General features: G+C 35.4%; 1 protein-coding gene across 1 annotated transcript; it reads right to left on the reverse strand.

Moving 5' to 3' along the window:
• Positions 1–1,978: 1,978 nt before the first annotated feature.
• Positions 1,979–13,844, reverse strand: tfe3b (transcription factor binding to IGHM enhancer 3b). The gene is made up of 8 exons (XM_073825491.1): positions 13,833–13,844; positions 13,492–13,716; positions 12,804–12,899; positions 10,117–10,228; positions 9,606–9,662; positions 9,440–9,515; positions 6,830–6,977; positions 1,979–4,856 (listed from the first exon to the last, which is right to left on the reverse strand). The coding sequence occupies exons 1-8, from the start codon at positions 13,842–13,844 to the stop codon at positions 4,413–4,415; spliced, it is 1,170 nt and encodes a 389-aa protein (XP_073681592.1). The 3' UTR covers positions 1,979–4,412.
• Positions 13,845–14,541: the final 697 nt, after the last annotated feature.

Consider the following 14,541-nt stretch of genomic DNA (forward strand, 5'->3'; position numbering starts at 1 on the left):
TGTTTACATGTCAACTGAACCAGAATATATTGAAATAATAAAAAGGTTTTGTTTAGCCCATTGCAGTTTAAGAGTAAATATTTGGTCAAATTAAAATCTGTGTAAGGGCAATTCAGAGAATTGTTTCTAAACACATTATAAATGTTACAAATGTATTGCTGAAAAAGGGTTACAAAGATTGAGAAGTATATGTGACCCTGCACCAAGTAGCACTACCCGTGCTAGACTACCCGTATTTGTAAAAAATATATATATAGATTTTTCTTTTATGCCAGAAATCATTAGAATATTAAGTAAAGATCATGTTCAATGAAGATATTGTAAATTTCCTACTGTAAATATATCAAAACTTAATTTTTGATTAGTAATATGCATTGCTAAGAACTTTTGCATCCTCAGATTCCAGATTTTCAAATAGTTGTATCTCTGCCAAATATTGTCCTATCCTAACAAACTAAACATCAATAGAAAGCATATAAATTTTAATTAAAATCACATATAACGTTAGTACTGAATTGTGGAGTTACCATAAACAGTTTTTCACCATTTTTGTGTTCAGGATTTTTTTTGGCGGGCCTAAAATCATGTCTCGAAGACGCACTGGAGCAACTGAACATATCCCCTCCCCTAAAACATTAGCGTTAGTTAAAGCCTACAGTTTGCTAACTAGCTATGACTTTGTCACGTAAATGTATATTACCTCTTGTATGACTGTGTAAATCCAATTAAGCTGCAGGTTGTAGCGGTATTTTGACAGTTGAGAGAGAGAGAGAAGGCAGCGTTCCCGCAAGTGGGCGTAGTTTGAGCGTCGGCAGCATTCGTGCGAGTAGGCGTGGTTTCAACGGACACGCCCACTCGCGGGAACGCCGCCGAAATAGCAAGAATAACAAAGTGTAGTAAACGGTAAAACTGTTTGCACTACAAACCACTGTTCACAATTGAGATAAAACAGTAAATAATATTGTAAGACACGCCAGTTGTCAATATCAAGCAGCAAAACCAACTGTTTTATATAAAACTGTTTTGTGTGGTGTGACAAACTCAGAACACATTTAATATCGCTTTACACAGACTTTATAAATAGTGTTTTAACGATGCACCATCAATTAGCCATATTGGCTGCATGGAATGTAAACAATGCCACTGAACTGAATGAAACTTGCATATTTTGCTGATTATTGCTGCTGAAAATGGTCAATTATTGTCATGTTTTGGGCTGTACGAATCGGTCAGACCGGGAAAAACATTTGGAGTACTATAGACTGCCAAAAGTTATAACAAATCAAGGAGAAGAGTGCAAAAACTGAGGAACAAAAGGCGTTTGTGGTTGGCCAAACTGAACCAGGATTTCCAGGGCAAAAATCTTGACAACATTCATGTTTGTTCTTGTAATTTCTGGTCAGGTACGCAAAACATTAGTCTAATATCTTAATTAATACTGCTCGTACATATTTTTTTACCACATATTGAGTTTGTCAAAATATTCAACCCTTTTCTGCTTACCAAGTCCTCCTCTATATGATTTAGCAGCTCCCACACATTTTTTCCGTGGTTTAGACAGCATAAATTAGCAGAACAACATATTCAGTAGTACATTACCTGTGTAATCCATGCTGTTTACATCTGAGTATCGCCAATATGGCCGCACATCTGGAAAACTGACCAAACTGTGACATAATTTTAAAGGCAGAACTCTTGTTTACATTAAATCAACCACTTTTATCTTACATTTTTATTATAAAAATAATTTAAATAGCTTTTTTTGGCTCATTTTGTGTGATGCAATGATTCATGATTTGATTTGGCAAGATAATGTAAGATAGCATTATACTAAATGTATCTTATTTTCTGTTCTTGAATAAAGACATAAAATAGTTGTCTTTATTATTAAAAGCTCATTTGTGTGAAATGCACTTCAGTGTACATGTACACTGATAAAGAGAAACATTTGAAAAAAGTCAAGCAATCTAATGCGATTTTCTCATCAGTTTATTTTAGCCAATTAAAGGCCACCAACACACAGGAAAATTCTAATTAAAATACATTTTCTCTCAATTATAAATTATGTGCTTTGAAAAAAACTGTTTTACAAAAAAGAACAACACCTTCCCTTTAATTGAGCACAGATGTAATGAAAGTAAAGGCAATGACACACCAACAGCAGAACAATAACTGGCAATTTAGTTTTAATGAAAGGAAATATGTCCTAAAACACACAATAATGCTTATTTCTAAGGATTGGACTGTCAGGAAATGAGACAATAAAAATATTATTGCTGTGTGACTTCACATAATCTAATCAGTTCAGACTTACACCCATTCTGTGCCTGTGACCGAAAAAAGAGAAATTGCATAATCCATCACATTCACATTCAAGTTTTTAAATATATTTTACAAATCTGCATTTAGCTTTAAATCATATAGTTTTATACATTATACATTCATTCAACTGCTGCAGAATTAATAGAGAACAACTTTTAAATCTTTGAGACTCATTTGTATTCATCTTTTTATATTTACAAACCCAACAAATGACTTTTGTTCCTTTATGCTACAGGCACAGTTTGATCAGAGATGAAACTTCATTTGGCTTTGACTGGCGGTACTCTTAATGTCATATTTCTGAGCACAGCACAGATGTGTAAGTTCATTTACATTCGCAGGTAAGTGTGTATCTAGCTGCATCTAACAAAATGCTGATTTAGATCTACTGGTTATAAAAAGCACTTTAGGCAGAGGTAGCTTGTAAAATTTGATACCTGAAAAGCTATTTGTGCATGACGTTTATGTGGCTTGTTTCCTTATACACATCCTAAAAATGTCTAACACTTTACATAACAATTACTAACATTAGATAATGCGTTAGGTACCATGAACTAACAATGAACAATTTTATGACATGCATTCATTTAGGTCAAATGGTAATTTATAGTTTACTACAGTACATTGTTAATGTTAGTCCATAATTAATTTTTATTTACACATTTTAGAATGTTTGACAATATATACACTACCAGTCAAAAGTTTTTGAACAGGAAGATTTTTAATGTTTTAAAGAAGTCTCTTCTGCTCAAAAAAGCCTGCATTTATTTGATCCAAAGTACAGCAAAACAGTAAAATTTGTGAAAATTTTTATTATTTACAATAACTGGTTTCAATTTGAGTAAGTTTTAAAATGTCAATTCTTCCTGTGTTCAAAGCTAAATTTTCAGCATCATTACTCAGATTTCAGAGGGAACATGTGACTGTTAAAATGTAGCTTTGAAATCACATTGTAAAATATATTCAAACAAAAAAATGTTATTTTAAATAGTAAAACTATTTCAAAATGTTACTGTTCTTGCAGTACTTTGAATGAAATGAATTCAGGCTTGGTAAACAGAAAAGACTAATTTTTAAAAGACATAAAAAACTTTTGGCTGGTAGTGTATGCAGTAGTATATGTAGAAATTACCTTCTAGTAAAACTAGAAATTATTCGATGTAGTTTTTTCATGATACCTGATGTATTAAGTAATGCTAATAAACTTGTTAAAAATACAAATTTAACCTTACAGTAAAGTGTTACCAAAAATCATGTATGAGCACCTGCACCATCACACATTTGTTTAGCAATGTAACATTGACGCTCAAATTAACGAAACATGAAAGGAAGTGTTGTAAACTAACAAAAAAAAAAAGTAGAAATTTCAAACCAGTTAGTAGTAAATATGCAAGTACTTGGCTAAAAGTAAAGCCAGCAAAGAGTGTTAAAAAAATAGAATTTTCTGATAAATGCAGTAAATATTGCTTGAACATTTTCAACATAATATGAAAAATGAGTTCATGCTATTAAACACAACTCCAAAGCATCCCTTTGGTGCGATAAGTGACTACTCACGCCACACTCCAAAATTATATATATGTGCACTTGCATGCTCCGAGTCTAAAAACACGTCTAAAACATTAATAAACGTCACATGATTTACCCTTACAGCAACACAGCTATGCATAGGTAGGCTAAAATGTACTCAATCTTAGCTACAAAAAGGCTAAATGTTTTGGGTGCGTTTCCAATTCGGGATAAACTTTTGGGATCACCGACTGCCTACAAAACTGCGTAATACTACAGTTAATTTTTTTTAATTAACTGATTTATGGAGATTATGACAGCACAACACATGGAGTGTTTCTAAAAGGGATAGCTCACCAAAAAAATTTGAACACAAAAGAAGATATTTTGGTAACAAGTCTATCAACCACAGAGTCATTTCTTCTTTCAAGTTCCACAGAAGAAAAACAGTTAGGTTTGGAAAGACATGAGTGTCAGTAAATGACAGAATTTTCATTTTTGGGTGAACTATCTCTTTAAAAACACCCACGGTGTCCCACACAAAGAAAAGCACAGAGACATACATATAGTGGTCAGTTCGGTCACAAGTCGTCCTCCATGGTCACGCTACTCCTGCGGCTGCTGGTTTTGGAGGCTCTAGGGGACATCGGTGAGAAGAGTGGGTCTGACGACCTGACGGTGGGCATCGTGCAGCCGTCGTCCATCAGAATGTCACTAAGTCCCACGTCAGAGTAAAGATCAGAGGCAGAAGGGTCGTCCAGCTCCGCGAAGCTAAATGTATCCAGATCGAGAGGGCCGCTTACTGCTGCAGCAGCAGCTGGAGAGGCAGAGGGAGGTATTGTGAGGAAGGGAGAAGGGGAAGTCTGTGTTATGCTGAGGTGGCTTTGAGGTTGGCCTTCCCCAGAGCCAGGCTGCATGGACTGGTTTCCTTGTAGTAGCTGTTGCTGAAGGAAAGAAGCTTCTGCACTCAGGCCTGGAGACATACCAGCGGCGAGGCCATGATGACAAGCTTGCATCTCTAATTCCTGTGTGCAACAAACAGCAGGGGGTGTTGGAGTCCATCTTTTTACAGGATATCAGCATTCACTTTTCTAGACTACTGTATTTACGTTCATGCAGGTATAAATATTGTACAATGGAAAATTAAGTAGAAGTAAATGTGACCCGTGCTGGCAAATTGAGTCAAAATGCACATGGTCTAATTTTGAGCTACAGGCAAATACAATTTACAATTCAGTTTTGGTCAGTTATTTAAAATAAAAATTAGTTCATTAAGCCCTCTTCTAGTGATACCAATGCTCCAATTAGTAATTAAGCATCTAAAATTATTTTTATTTGTAAATTTTTCTATACATTCTCGGCTCACTTCTAAACAACTGCTGCTGACCAAGTTGTAGGTCTATTGTTGCAAAGCGCAGCATTCCAGCTTTTTGAATTCATATCAAATTCTCGATGACATGAGTCCCAGTGAAATATACCCATGCTGATGAAAACAAAATGATCGCGCTAACTGACATTCGCAAAACGTGCATAACGGTGCGTTCACACTACAGCGTCAAATTTGCGCTCAGTGCCGCTGGCAACGCTACAACGCCACTGCTTTGGGGAGTGTCAAATTTAGAGCAGAGCACGCCTCTGAAAAACAATGTTTACACCCTGTTTGCGCTTCATTTGTCTTTTTTAATGGCGGTTTACAAAATAAACTGTAGCATATAATGAAAACATGCAAAGTACATTTACTTTTCAATACTATGTGATTTCAGCTCAGTAATCCACCAGTTTCAGTAACACACGTCATAGTTGCATAGTTGCCCTACTTCTCACAGCGATTGGTTGTCGCCCAGCGTTTTGCGCTCGAGATTTGCATAAAGTTGAGGAATGCCCAACCTTTTGATGCTCTCAGCTGCTCTCAACGCCTTCTCCGCGCCGCTTCCAATCCCAAAATGCACCACACGACCTTTACGCTCAACTTCCATATGAATGAAATGAAAACGCTTGCTTCGCCCCGCTCGCTACATGCCAGTGTGAACGCACCGTAAGACACGCATCTTCCGGAGTGCACAATCTCCCAGTAAAGTTCGTTATTGTGAATATATGTCTTTAGCAAGATTTACACAAACATAATCTGTTATGTTTTACATGATTGTTTAGTTAATTGTCCAGTTTCAACAAGTCATATATCACTTTGAAGGTAGTTTAAAGCAGTGTTTCTCAACTCCAGTCCTCGGGACCCACTGCTCTGCACATTTTGTATGTCTTCCTCATTTAAGGCACCTGATTTTGATCATCAGCTCATTAGTAGAAAGATTCATGAACTGAACTGAGTGTGTCAGACTCAGAAACATACAAAATGTGCAGAGCAGTGGGTCCCGAGGACTGGAGTTGAGAAACACTGGTTTAAAGGTTGTATCAGCGATTTCTAGCCTGAAACATAAAGTGTCAAATTCAGCTGACGATCCGAGATATGCCAAAAAAACAATCGGCACTACCAACCTTTCCACACATAAACAAACAGTGTTCCAACCAATCAGCGTCAGGGGTTTGGTGTTGTGGACTGTCCTACTGGTGCTGGGATGTGAGGGAGGCGGAGCGAAAATCCACAACACCAAACCCCTGACGCTGATTGGTTGGAACACTGTTTGTTTATCTGTGGAAAGGTTGGTAGTGCCGATTGTTTTTTTGGCATATCTCGGACCCTAGGCTGACCAGAGAGACGCGTTTTTTTCACAGACAATTTATGGGGCAGGCAGCGAGCGGATCGTGAAGAAAGGTCAGCTGAAATTGACACTTTATGTTTTAGGCTAGAAATCGCTGATACAACCTTTAATAGAGAATGTGGAAATAAAAAAATTCATTTTTGAAAATTAGCATTTTGCTAGGTCAAATTTTGATAATTAAGTGGAGGAAGTGACATGTTAAATAGGATTGGTAAAGGATGATGTTTTTTTGGTGATGATGTTTGGACTGTTGTAATGCAAAATCACTGTTTATTTTATACCTGTATGCGGAGCAGAAGTGCCTGGTTGGATAGCTCCAGTTTTTTCTGCCTCATCTCAACCTCTTTGGATCTCTGTTGCTCTTTCTGAAGTTTTCTTATGTAGTCAACAGAAGCTTTTAAAATGGTTCCCTTGTTCCAGCGCATCTCCCTGCCATTTTGAACAGACAGGATTTAAATATTAAGCAAAAACAGTAATACTGTGAAATATTATTACAATTTGAAATATTTTTTTTTATGTATTTTAAAATGTGGCACAAAGTTGTGCTGCTTATTATTTTGTGGAAACTTTTTTTTAGGATTCTTGAATGAGATCGAATTTTTATTTGTGACTTCTAATCAGTTTAAAGGATTAATTCACTTCCAGAATAAAAATTTCCTGTTAATTTACATACGTTCATGTCTTTGTTTCTTCAGTTGAAAAGAAATTAAGGTTTTTGAGAAAAACATTCCAGATTTTTTTTTTTTTTAACATATAGTGGACTTTAATGGGAGCTTAAAATGATGAATTTTGCAGCAAAATGATGAATGAATTTTCTTTTTAAAAAAAAAAAAGTACTTTTTAACCACAAATACTCATCTCACTAGCTCGACTTCACGCATTATGTAGTTACATTGGAAAGGTTACGCCTGACATAGACTGAAGTAAAGAAAAATCACCTTTTACAAAAAAAGGTAAAACGATGTTGGGCGATTTTGAAGTTGAGGAGAAAATGAGAAGTACACAGACTAAGAACTAACCACATGTGACTTTTACCAAAGTCCCTTTAAGGCAAGTCATTTCACTCGGCGGCCATCTTTGAAATGCTACTCGGGCAGGCAAGTGCAGCTCCTATCTCTTTGAATGGGGAAACATCAAATTCTCCAAAACTGTTCACCAAGCTGACGATTAAATTTCATATTTTAAATCTCCAAAGAAATCCAACATGAACTGTCTCATAAATATGGTTCCTTGAGCTCCAATAGCGTTTAAAAACGCTTATTTTTCCACCTCAATGAGCCAGTGCGCATGCGCAGAACTGAGCTCACGTCTTAAAGCGCTGATTGTTTCTATAGCAACCGGGACTTCTAACGGCAGCTGCAGTGACTTTATTAATCAACGATTGGCTCTTTCACTAAGAAGGCGGGGCTTCGCGGCCATAATGAACGTTGCATTTTTCCCCATTCAAAGCTACACGAGTGACATGTCTTGGGTATTCTATGGTCTTTGCTTTTACGTAACGTGTGAAGTCAAAGACACACATCACAAAGCAAGTACAAGATGAGCATTTGTATTTAAAAAGTACATCCTTTTTTTATTTATGAAAATGGCCAATAGTTTCACTAGATCCGTATTCCTCATCTGGGATCATGAGAGCCCTTTGTAGCTGCCTTGAATCTGCGATTTGGGCCTTAAACCCATTGGCTCCCATTGAAGTCCACTATACTGAGGAAAAATCCTGGAATGTTTTTTCTCAAAAACCTCCTTTTCTTTTCAACCGAAGAAAAAAGATTATTATCAGGACATTTTTATTATGGAAGTGAACTAATCCTTTAATGCATTTCTGCTAAAAAAAAAAAAAAAAGTATTAATTTCTTTGAGAGAAAAAACTGACCCAAATTTAAACAGTCTGCCATTTTTAAAACAAAATAGCAGTGGAACAAGTTCTGCTGACCATGGACTTCAAAAGTAATTTCAAGCATAAGCCATTAAAGGAGAACTCCGGTGTGATTTTGACCTAAAGTGTATTGAATCATGATACCGAGTGTAAACGTACCTTGCATATCTCATCTCGTCTTGTCCACTGCTGTCCGAAATCTGGGGTCAGTTAGCCGATGCTCACAACAGCTTGTCAATGAAAGTCAATCGGGCATCGAAGGAGCCATGTAAATAAATCACTGTTTTACGCCATTTACGAGGCACAAAGTAGCTCCACACTTCATTGGTAGACTTCCAAGGGCCCTGACATTTAAAACGAGACATTGAGAACTCAGAAAAAGCACCGGTAGTTTATTTACAAGTAGATTTATACAGACAGTACCTGCAAGAAGTTTAGCGCCCGCCGCCATCTTAAATGTAGGCACGATAAGTCGAGTGTCGAGCACCAAGGAATTTATCAGCTTATCAACGTATCAGGTTGTAGTTTCCTTGGTGTTCGACACTCGACTTATCGTGCCTACATTTAAGATGGCGGCGGGCGCTAAACTTGCAGGTACTGTCTGTATAAATCTACTTGTAAATAAACTACCGGTGCTTTTTCTGAGTTCTCAATGTCTCGTTTTAAATGTCAGGGCCCTTGGAAGTCTACCAATGAAGTGTGGAGCTACTTTGTGCCTCGTAAATGGCGTAAAACAGTGATTTATTTACATGGCTCCTTCGATGCCCGATTGACTTTCATTGACAAGCTGTTGTGAGCATCGGCTAACTGACCCCAGATTTCGGACAGCAGTGGACAAGACGAGATGAGATATGCAAGGTACGTTCACACTCGGTATCATGATTCAATACACTTTAGGTCAAAATCACACCGGAGTTCTCCTTTAAATCAGCCAAGTGTGTCTAAAGCATTTCACTGGTAGTGTGATTTTTTGTGACATTATGTGTGGTTTCAATTTTCAAGGAAAGATACTTACGGATCACTGGATTTGGGTATCAGAGCCCCTAATTCCTTTATTCTGTCATTTATGTTAAATCTCCTCCGCCTTTCAACTGCACAAAGCAAAACATTTATTAAGCCTAAGCCATCTAATGAGTGTATTCAAGTAATATACTATGGAAGCCTGTGCATTTTGAACTCACTGAGATTGTGATTATCTTTCTTTTGCCTCTCCTTCATGAAGGCTCTGGTATCTGTGTCTGAAAATAAATAGCTATTATAACCACCACACAATATTGTAGACATACAACCACAGCAAACAACTGAAGCAAATGAAATATGCAACCCTGGACCACAAAACTAGTCTTAAGTAGCAGGGGTATATTTGTAGCAACAGCAAAAATATATTGTATGGGTCTAAATGATCAATTTTACTTTCTTTCTATGCCAAAAATCATTAGGGTATTAAGTAAAGATCATGGTCCATGAATTTAGTGTGTACATTTCCTACTGTAAACATATCAAATCTTTTTTGATTAGTAATATGCATTGCTAAGAATGTCATTTAGACATCTTATCCTAACAATCATTAATGGAAAGCTTTTTAATTCAGCTTTCAGGTGAGGTATAAATCTCAATTTAAAAAAATTGACCCTTATGACTGGTTTTGTGGTCCAGTGTCACATATACAAGATGGGCTGAGTAAATCATTACCAGTTATTTCCGTTTTAATATTAGGCAGATCTGCCGGACAAGAATTGCTGACAGTGATGGTGGGGGTCGCCATTCCAGGACTGTTGTAGACATCCAGAAGATTGCCTGGTAGCTAAGACAATAACAGAGAAGACAAATTGAATCAGAAATATTCAAAACATCAAACTGCACCAGGAAAGATGCCTAAAACATATTGATTAAAATCAAATATCACTTCATGCACCTGACTATAAATGAACTCTATGAAGAACACTGAAACATGATATAATTAACTGAAGTAAAATCTTGCCATTTTTGTATACAAAGTAAATGTAAGAATTTGATATGACTATATTACATGGAATTAAATTACATAATTTTTCATAATATTCATAGAGAGATGCAAAAACAAAAACAAAAAACCTTGCAGAGACAAATTATTATAATTACCATCATTATTACTATTATTTATACATACAATGAAATATGTGACCCTGGACCACAACACCAGTCATAAGGGTCAACTTTTTTCAAAATTGAGATTTATACATCATCTGAAAGCTAAATACATATGTTTTGTATTGATATATTGTTTGTTATAATGGGACAATATTTGCAAATATTTGTTTTTATGCAAATCTGGAACCTGAACCTTAATCACTTTTAAAGTTGTCCAAATTAAGTTCTTAGCAATGCATATTACTAATCAAAAATTAAGTTTTGATATATTTTCAGTAGGAAGTGTACAAAATATCTTAATGGAACATGATTTTTACTTAATATCCAAATGATTTTTGGCATAAAAGACCTATACAATGTATTTTTGGCTATTGCTACAAATATACCCGTGCTACTTAAGACTGATTTAGTGGTCCAGGGTCATATATATAATATATTATACATAGTCATTCTTGAGACATGGGACAAAACATGTCCACCAATTATAACTGCTATTAGTTTTAAAAATAAAACATATTTTCAATTGTAAATGCTATGGGGATTAAAAATAGAATGTATTTAACACAATTATCCCCTTCAATTTCATTTGCTCATTATTATGTTAAATCTATGACACTTATTGTCTTCTCACTACATCTAAAACTGTGTGTCCACAGAGAAGGGTTTATTCATTCATATGCTATAAAATGGATTAAAAAAAATTAATGATGAAAAAGACCTTGTTTTATCAAAGGCAACACTTAATAATATCTCATATTAAAGCAAGGTTGTTTTTTCAGTCAGACATGTGTGTTTAATAAGGTTTAGAAGGTGCGTCCTCACTTTTTGTCAACACCGTCAGACATTACTTAAAATGTAATAAAATCAGGGAATATCAGGGGCTATCACTCTAAAAGGACCCCCTTGCCACAGTCCTTTTCTGCAGAGTACATCAATGTCACACAGGCTCTGCTAAGTTTTATAGTTTTAGAATATTGTAATTCTAATGTTAATATTTTTTGTGTCACAACTATGATATGTCAACACCAAACATCCAATTTGTGAGAAAATTATTTGAAATCTTTAAACCATTTTATTCTCCTGAAGCAGGTTCCATTAGCCTCTAGCATCAACAGAAAAAAAACTAAATGTCTACTACATGAACTCCATTTGTTTTGTGAAAGAAATGGCAAATTTGTCAACACCGTCAGATGTCACCACCGTAAGATTTTGTGTTCCAATAATATATCAAAATACTTAAATGTGACTCTTGAATAGAAGCTTTATAAACAATAACATACTCACTGTTTGTTGTGGTTGTTTTAATACAGTAATTAATTAATTCAAGGTTTTTGATAGTTAAAATGACTACAAATTCAGGTTTTGGTCAACACCGTCAGATGTGTCAACTCCGTCAGTTCTGTCACCTCCGTCAGATGAATATTTTGATGATATTTCATTATGATATTTTATATTTGTTGTGGAATTGTTGGTCACATGTTAAAGTGTAATCTGTCTACTAACATGAGAATGTGTTTTGAAATGTTAAAAACATCTAGAAAGCTGTTAAAGATAAAGTTGAAATTATATTACACATTCCAAGTTAAAAAACACTTTTTTTTTTTAAAAAAGAGAAAAGTTGGGAGGTTGTATCAAAGCATAGCTCAGTAGCTTAGTACATATAAGATACATAAATGTAGTTTCCTTTGTCTGAGTACAAAGTTTAAATTTTTTCAATTTTGCACCCTGTTTTGTCCCACCTCTCAAGAATGACTTAACTGTAATAAAAATATTATTTTAATTAAAAACAGCAGTGATTCAAGACAGATTTCTTTAAGAATAAAGGCTAATAAATTAAAGAATTAGATTTTACCTTTTTCTTTTCATGATCCCGCAATAAAACTAAAATCCTCATTTTCCTCCAGAATAACAAAAATAAAGTAAAATCCTTCACCGAATATTTCCCAAATACTCTGTACACGCCGTTCACGGTCTTTGTTTGCGCCCTCCCTGATGATTCCTGCCTGGCAGGTGTTAGTAAAGTGTTAGAAGTGAATGTTTATGTCGATTGCTGAGGTGCATCCCCATTTATCGCCTCCCTCATAAGTGCAGTGGTTAGCACTCACTCTTAAAAGGGGTGGAGGCATTTACATTCAGGAAATGATCCCTCTGTAGCTTTCAAAATGGTTTGTTGCGGTTAACCACAAATACATCTGGGGTTCAAAGAGGCTTTTATGTTGATCAATAATGAAGATGATCGCTCAGCTTACCGTGTTTGGGAGCTGCAGGCCAGAATCTATCAGTGACATGATGTCATCATTGAAGCTGGATTCAAGGCTGATGATGTCGTCGATGACATCATCCATCTGAGGGGATGCAATCAAGTTTTAGAATGAGTGCTTTCATTTAAGAGCGTTAGATGTTGAATCTAATCACATAATTAAACAAATTGGGTTATAAACATGCATTTAGGGAACCGACAAACTGTATTCTTAACAAGACAACTGTGAAGTTTGTTTTTTATAGCCAATCTAAAGCAGAAGTGCTGTATGGAGTGAAAGAGGGGTGCAAATATAATTAAGCCACCGGTGTGGTATTTTGCAGTACAATGTGACACAAAGCTAGTGAGAGGGCAAGCTGAAGAGGAAAAGGTAAGTGTGTTCACCTACTAAAAAAACAAGACTCAATTTTTTAACATTAGTAAACAAAGCAAAGTAACAATGAAAATACTTAATTTTATAAATGAACGTGTCAGTTGCATTGCAGTATATGTGAGTCAGAAGCTCTCTGACTTCATCAAAAATATCTTAATTTGTGTTCCAAAAATTAATGAAGGTCTTACGGACTTGGAACAACATGAGGGTGAGTAATTAATGTCAGAATTTTCATTTTTGGGTGTACTATCTCTTTAAGAATTAATGGAATTTGAAGTCCACAAAACAACTACATGTGCTTCACCTCTTCTCTGTTGGAGCCCAGGTTGAGATGTGCCATTGGGCTGTTGGGAGCACTGCTTGCAGAAGGGCATCTCTCTGGAGCAGAGTTTGACTGTGGAACGGGGGATACACCGAGAGTTTGTGTGGCAACTTTATTTCCTAGTGTGGTGGACAAGTACTGCTTCACTTGCTGCCTCTGGGCCTGCTGGATGTGGTATTTAGTTGGGTTTTCAAGATGGGTTTGCACCTACAGCAAAGTAAAAACACTGGATCAATGGTCATGAAATTTCATGCTCTACACATTACATTGTAGTCCATGTAGCAGTTATAAGGAAGGAAACTTTAATTAAAAAGGGAACTCACACTTGTGTTCATTCTACATTTGATGAATGTGGCATGAAACTAAACTACACTAGCAGTCAAAAGTTTTCAAACAGTAAGATTTTTAATGTTTTTTAAAGAGCTCTATTTTGCTCACCAAGTCTGCATTTATTTGATTCAAAGTATAGCAAAAACAGTACAATTTTGAACTATTTCTACTATTTAAAATAACTGTTTTCTATTTGAATATATTTTAAAATGTAATTTATTCCTGTGATTTCAAAACTGAATTTTAGCATCATTACTCCAGTCTTAAGTGTCACGTGATACTTCAGAATTCATTCTAATATTCTGATTTGCTGTTAAAAAAACATGTATTATTATTATTACATTGAAAACAGCTGGGTCATGTTTTTTAGGTTTCTCTGATGAATAGTAAGTTCAGAAGAACAGCATTTATCTGAAATAGAAATCTTTTGTAACATTATAAAGGTTTTTATCATCACTTTTGATCAATTTAAAACATCCTTGATACATAAAAAGTAGTAAATCATCATTTCTTCCCATTATGGACTCCAAGCTTTTAAATGGTATAGTGTATAATGTTACAAAAGCTTTTTAATTCAGATACATGCTGATCTTTAGATCTTTCTATTCATCAAAGAATGCTGAAAAAAAAGTACTGAAGTGTTTTAAATATTAATAATAAAAAATGTTTCTTGAACAGCAAATCAGAATATTAGAATTATGT

The sequence above is a fragment of the Garra rufa genome, chromosome 20, assembly GCF_049309525.1.
Source record: "Garra rufa chromosome 20, GarRuf1.0, whole genome shotgun sequence".
Taxonomy (NCBI): domain Eukaryota; kingdom Metazoa; phylum Chordata; class Actinopteri; order Cypriniformes; family Cyprinidae; genus Garra; species Garra rufa.

Bases quoted from the DNA above. Each gene is read 5' to 3' on its own strand.
- tfe3b (XM_073825491.1), bottom strand. The intron at 9,516-9,605 runs GTGAGTTCAAAA...TGCTTTGTGCAG, and splicing joins GAAAGATAATCACAATCTCA to TTGAAAGGCGGAGGAGATTT. The intron at 6,978-9,439 runs GTAAGTATCTTT...TCAAAATGGCAG, and splicing joins ATACCCAAATCCAGTGATCC to GGAGATGCGCTGGAACAAGG.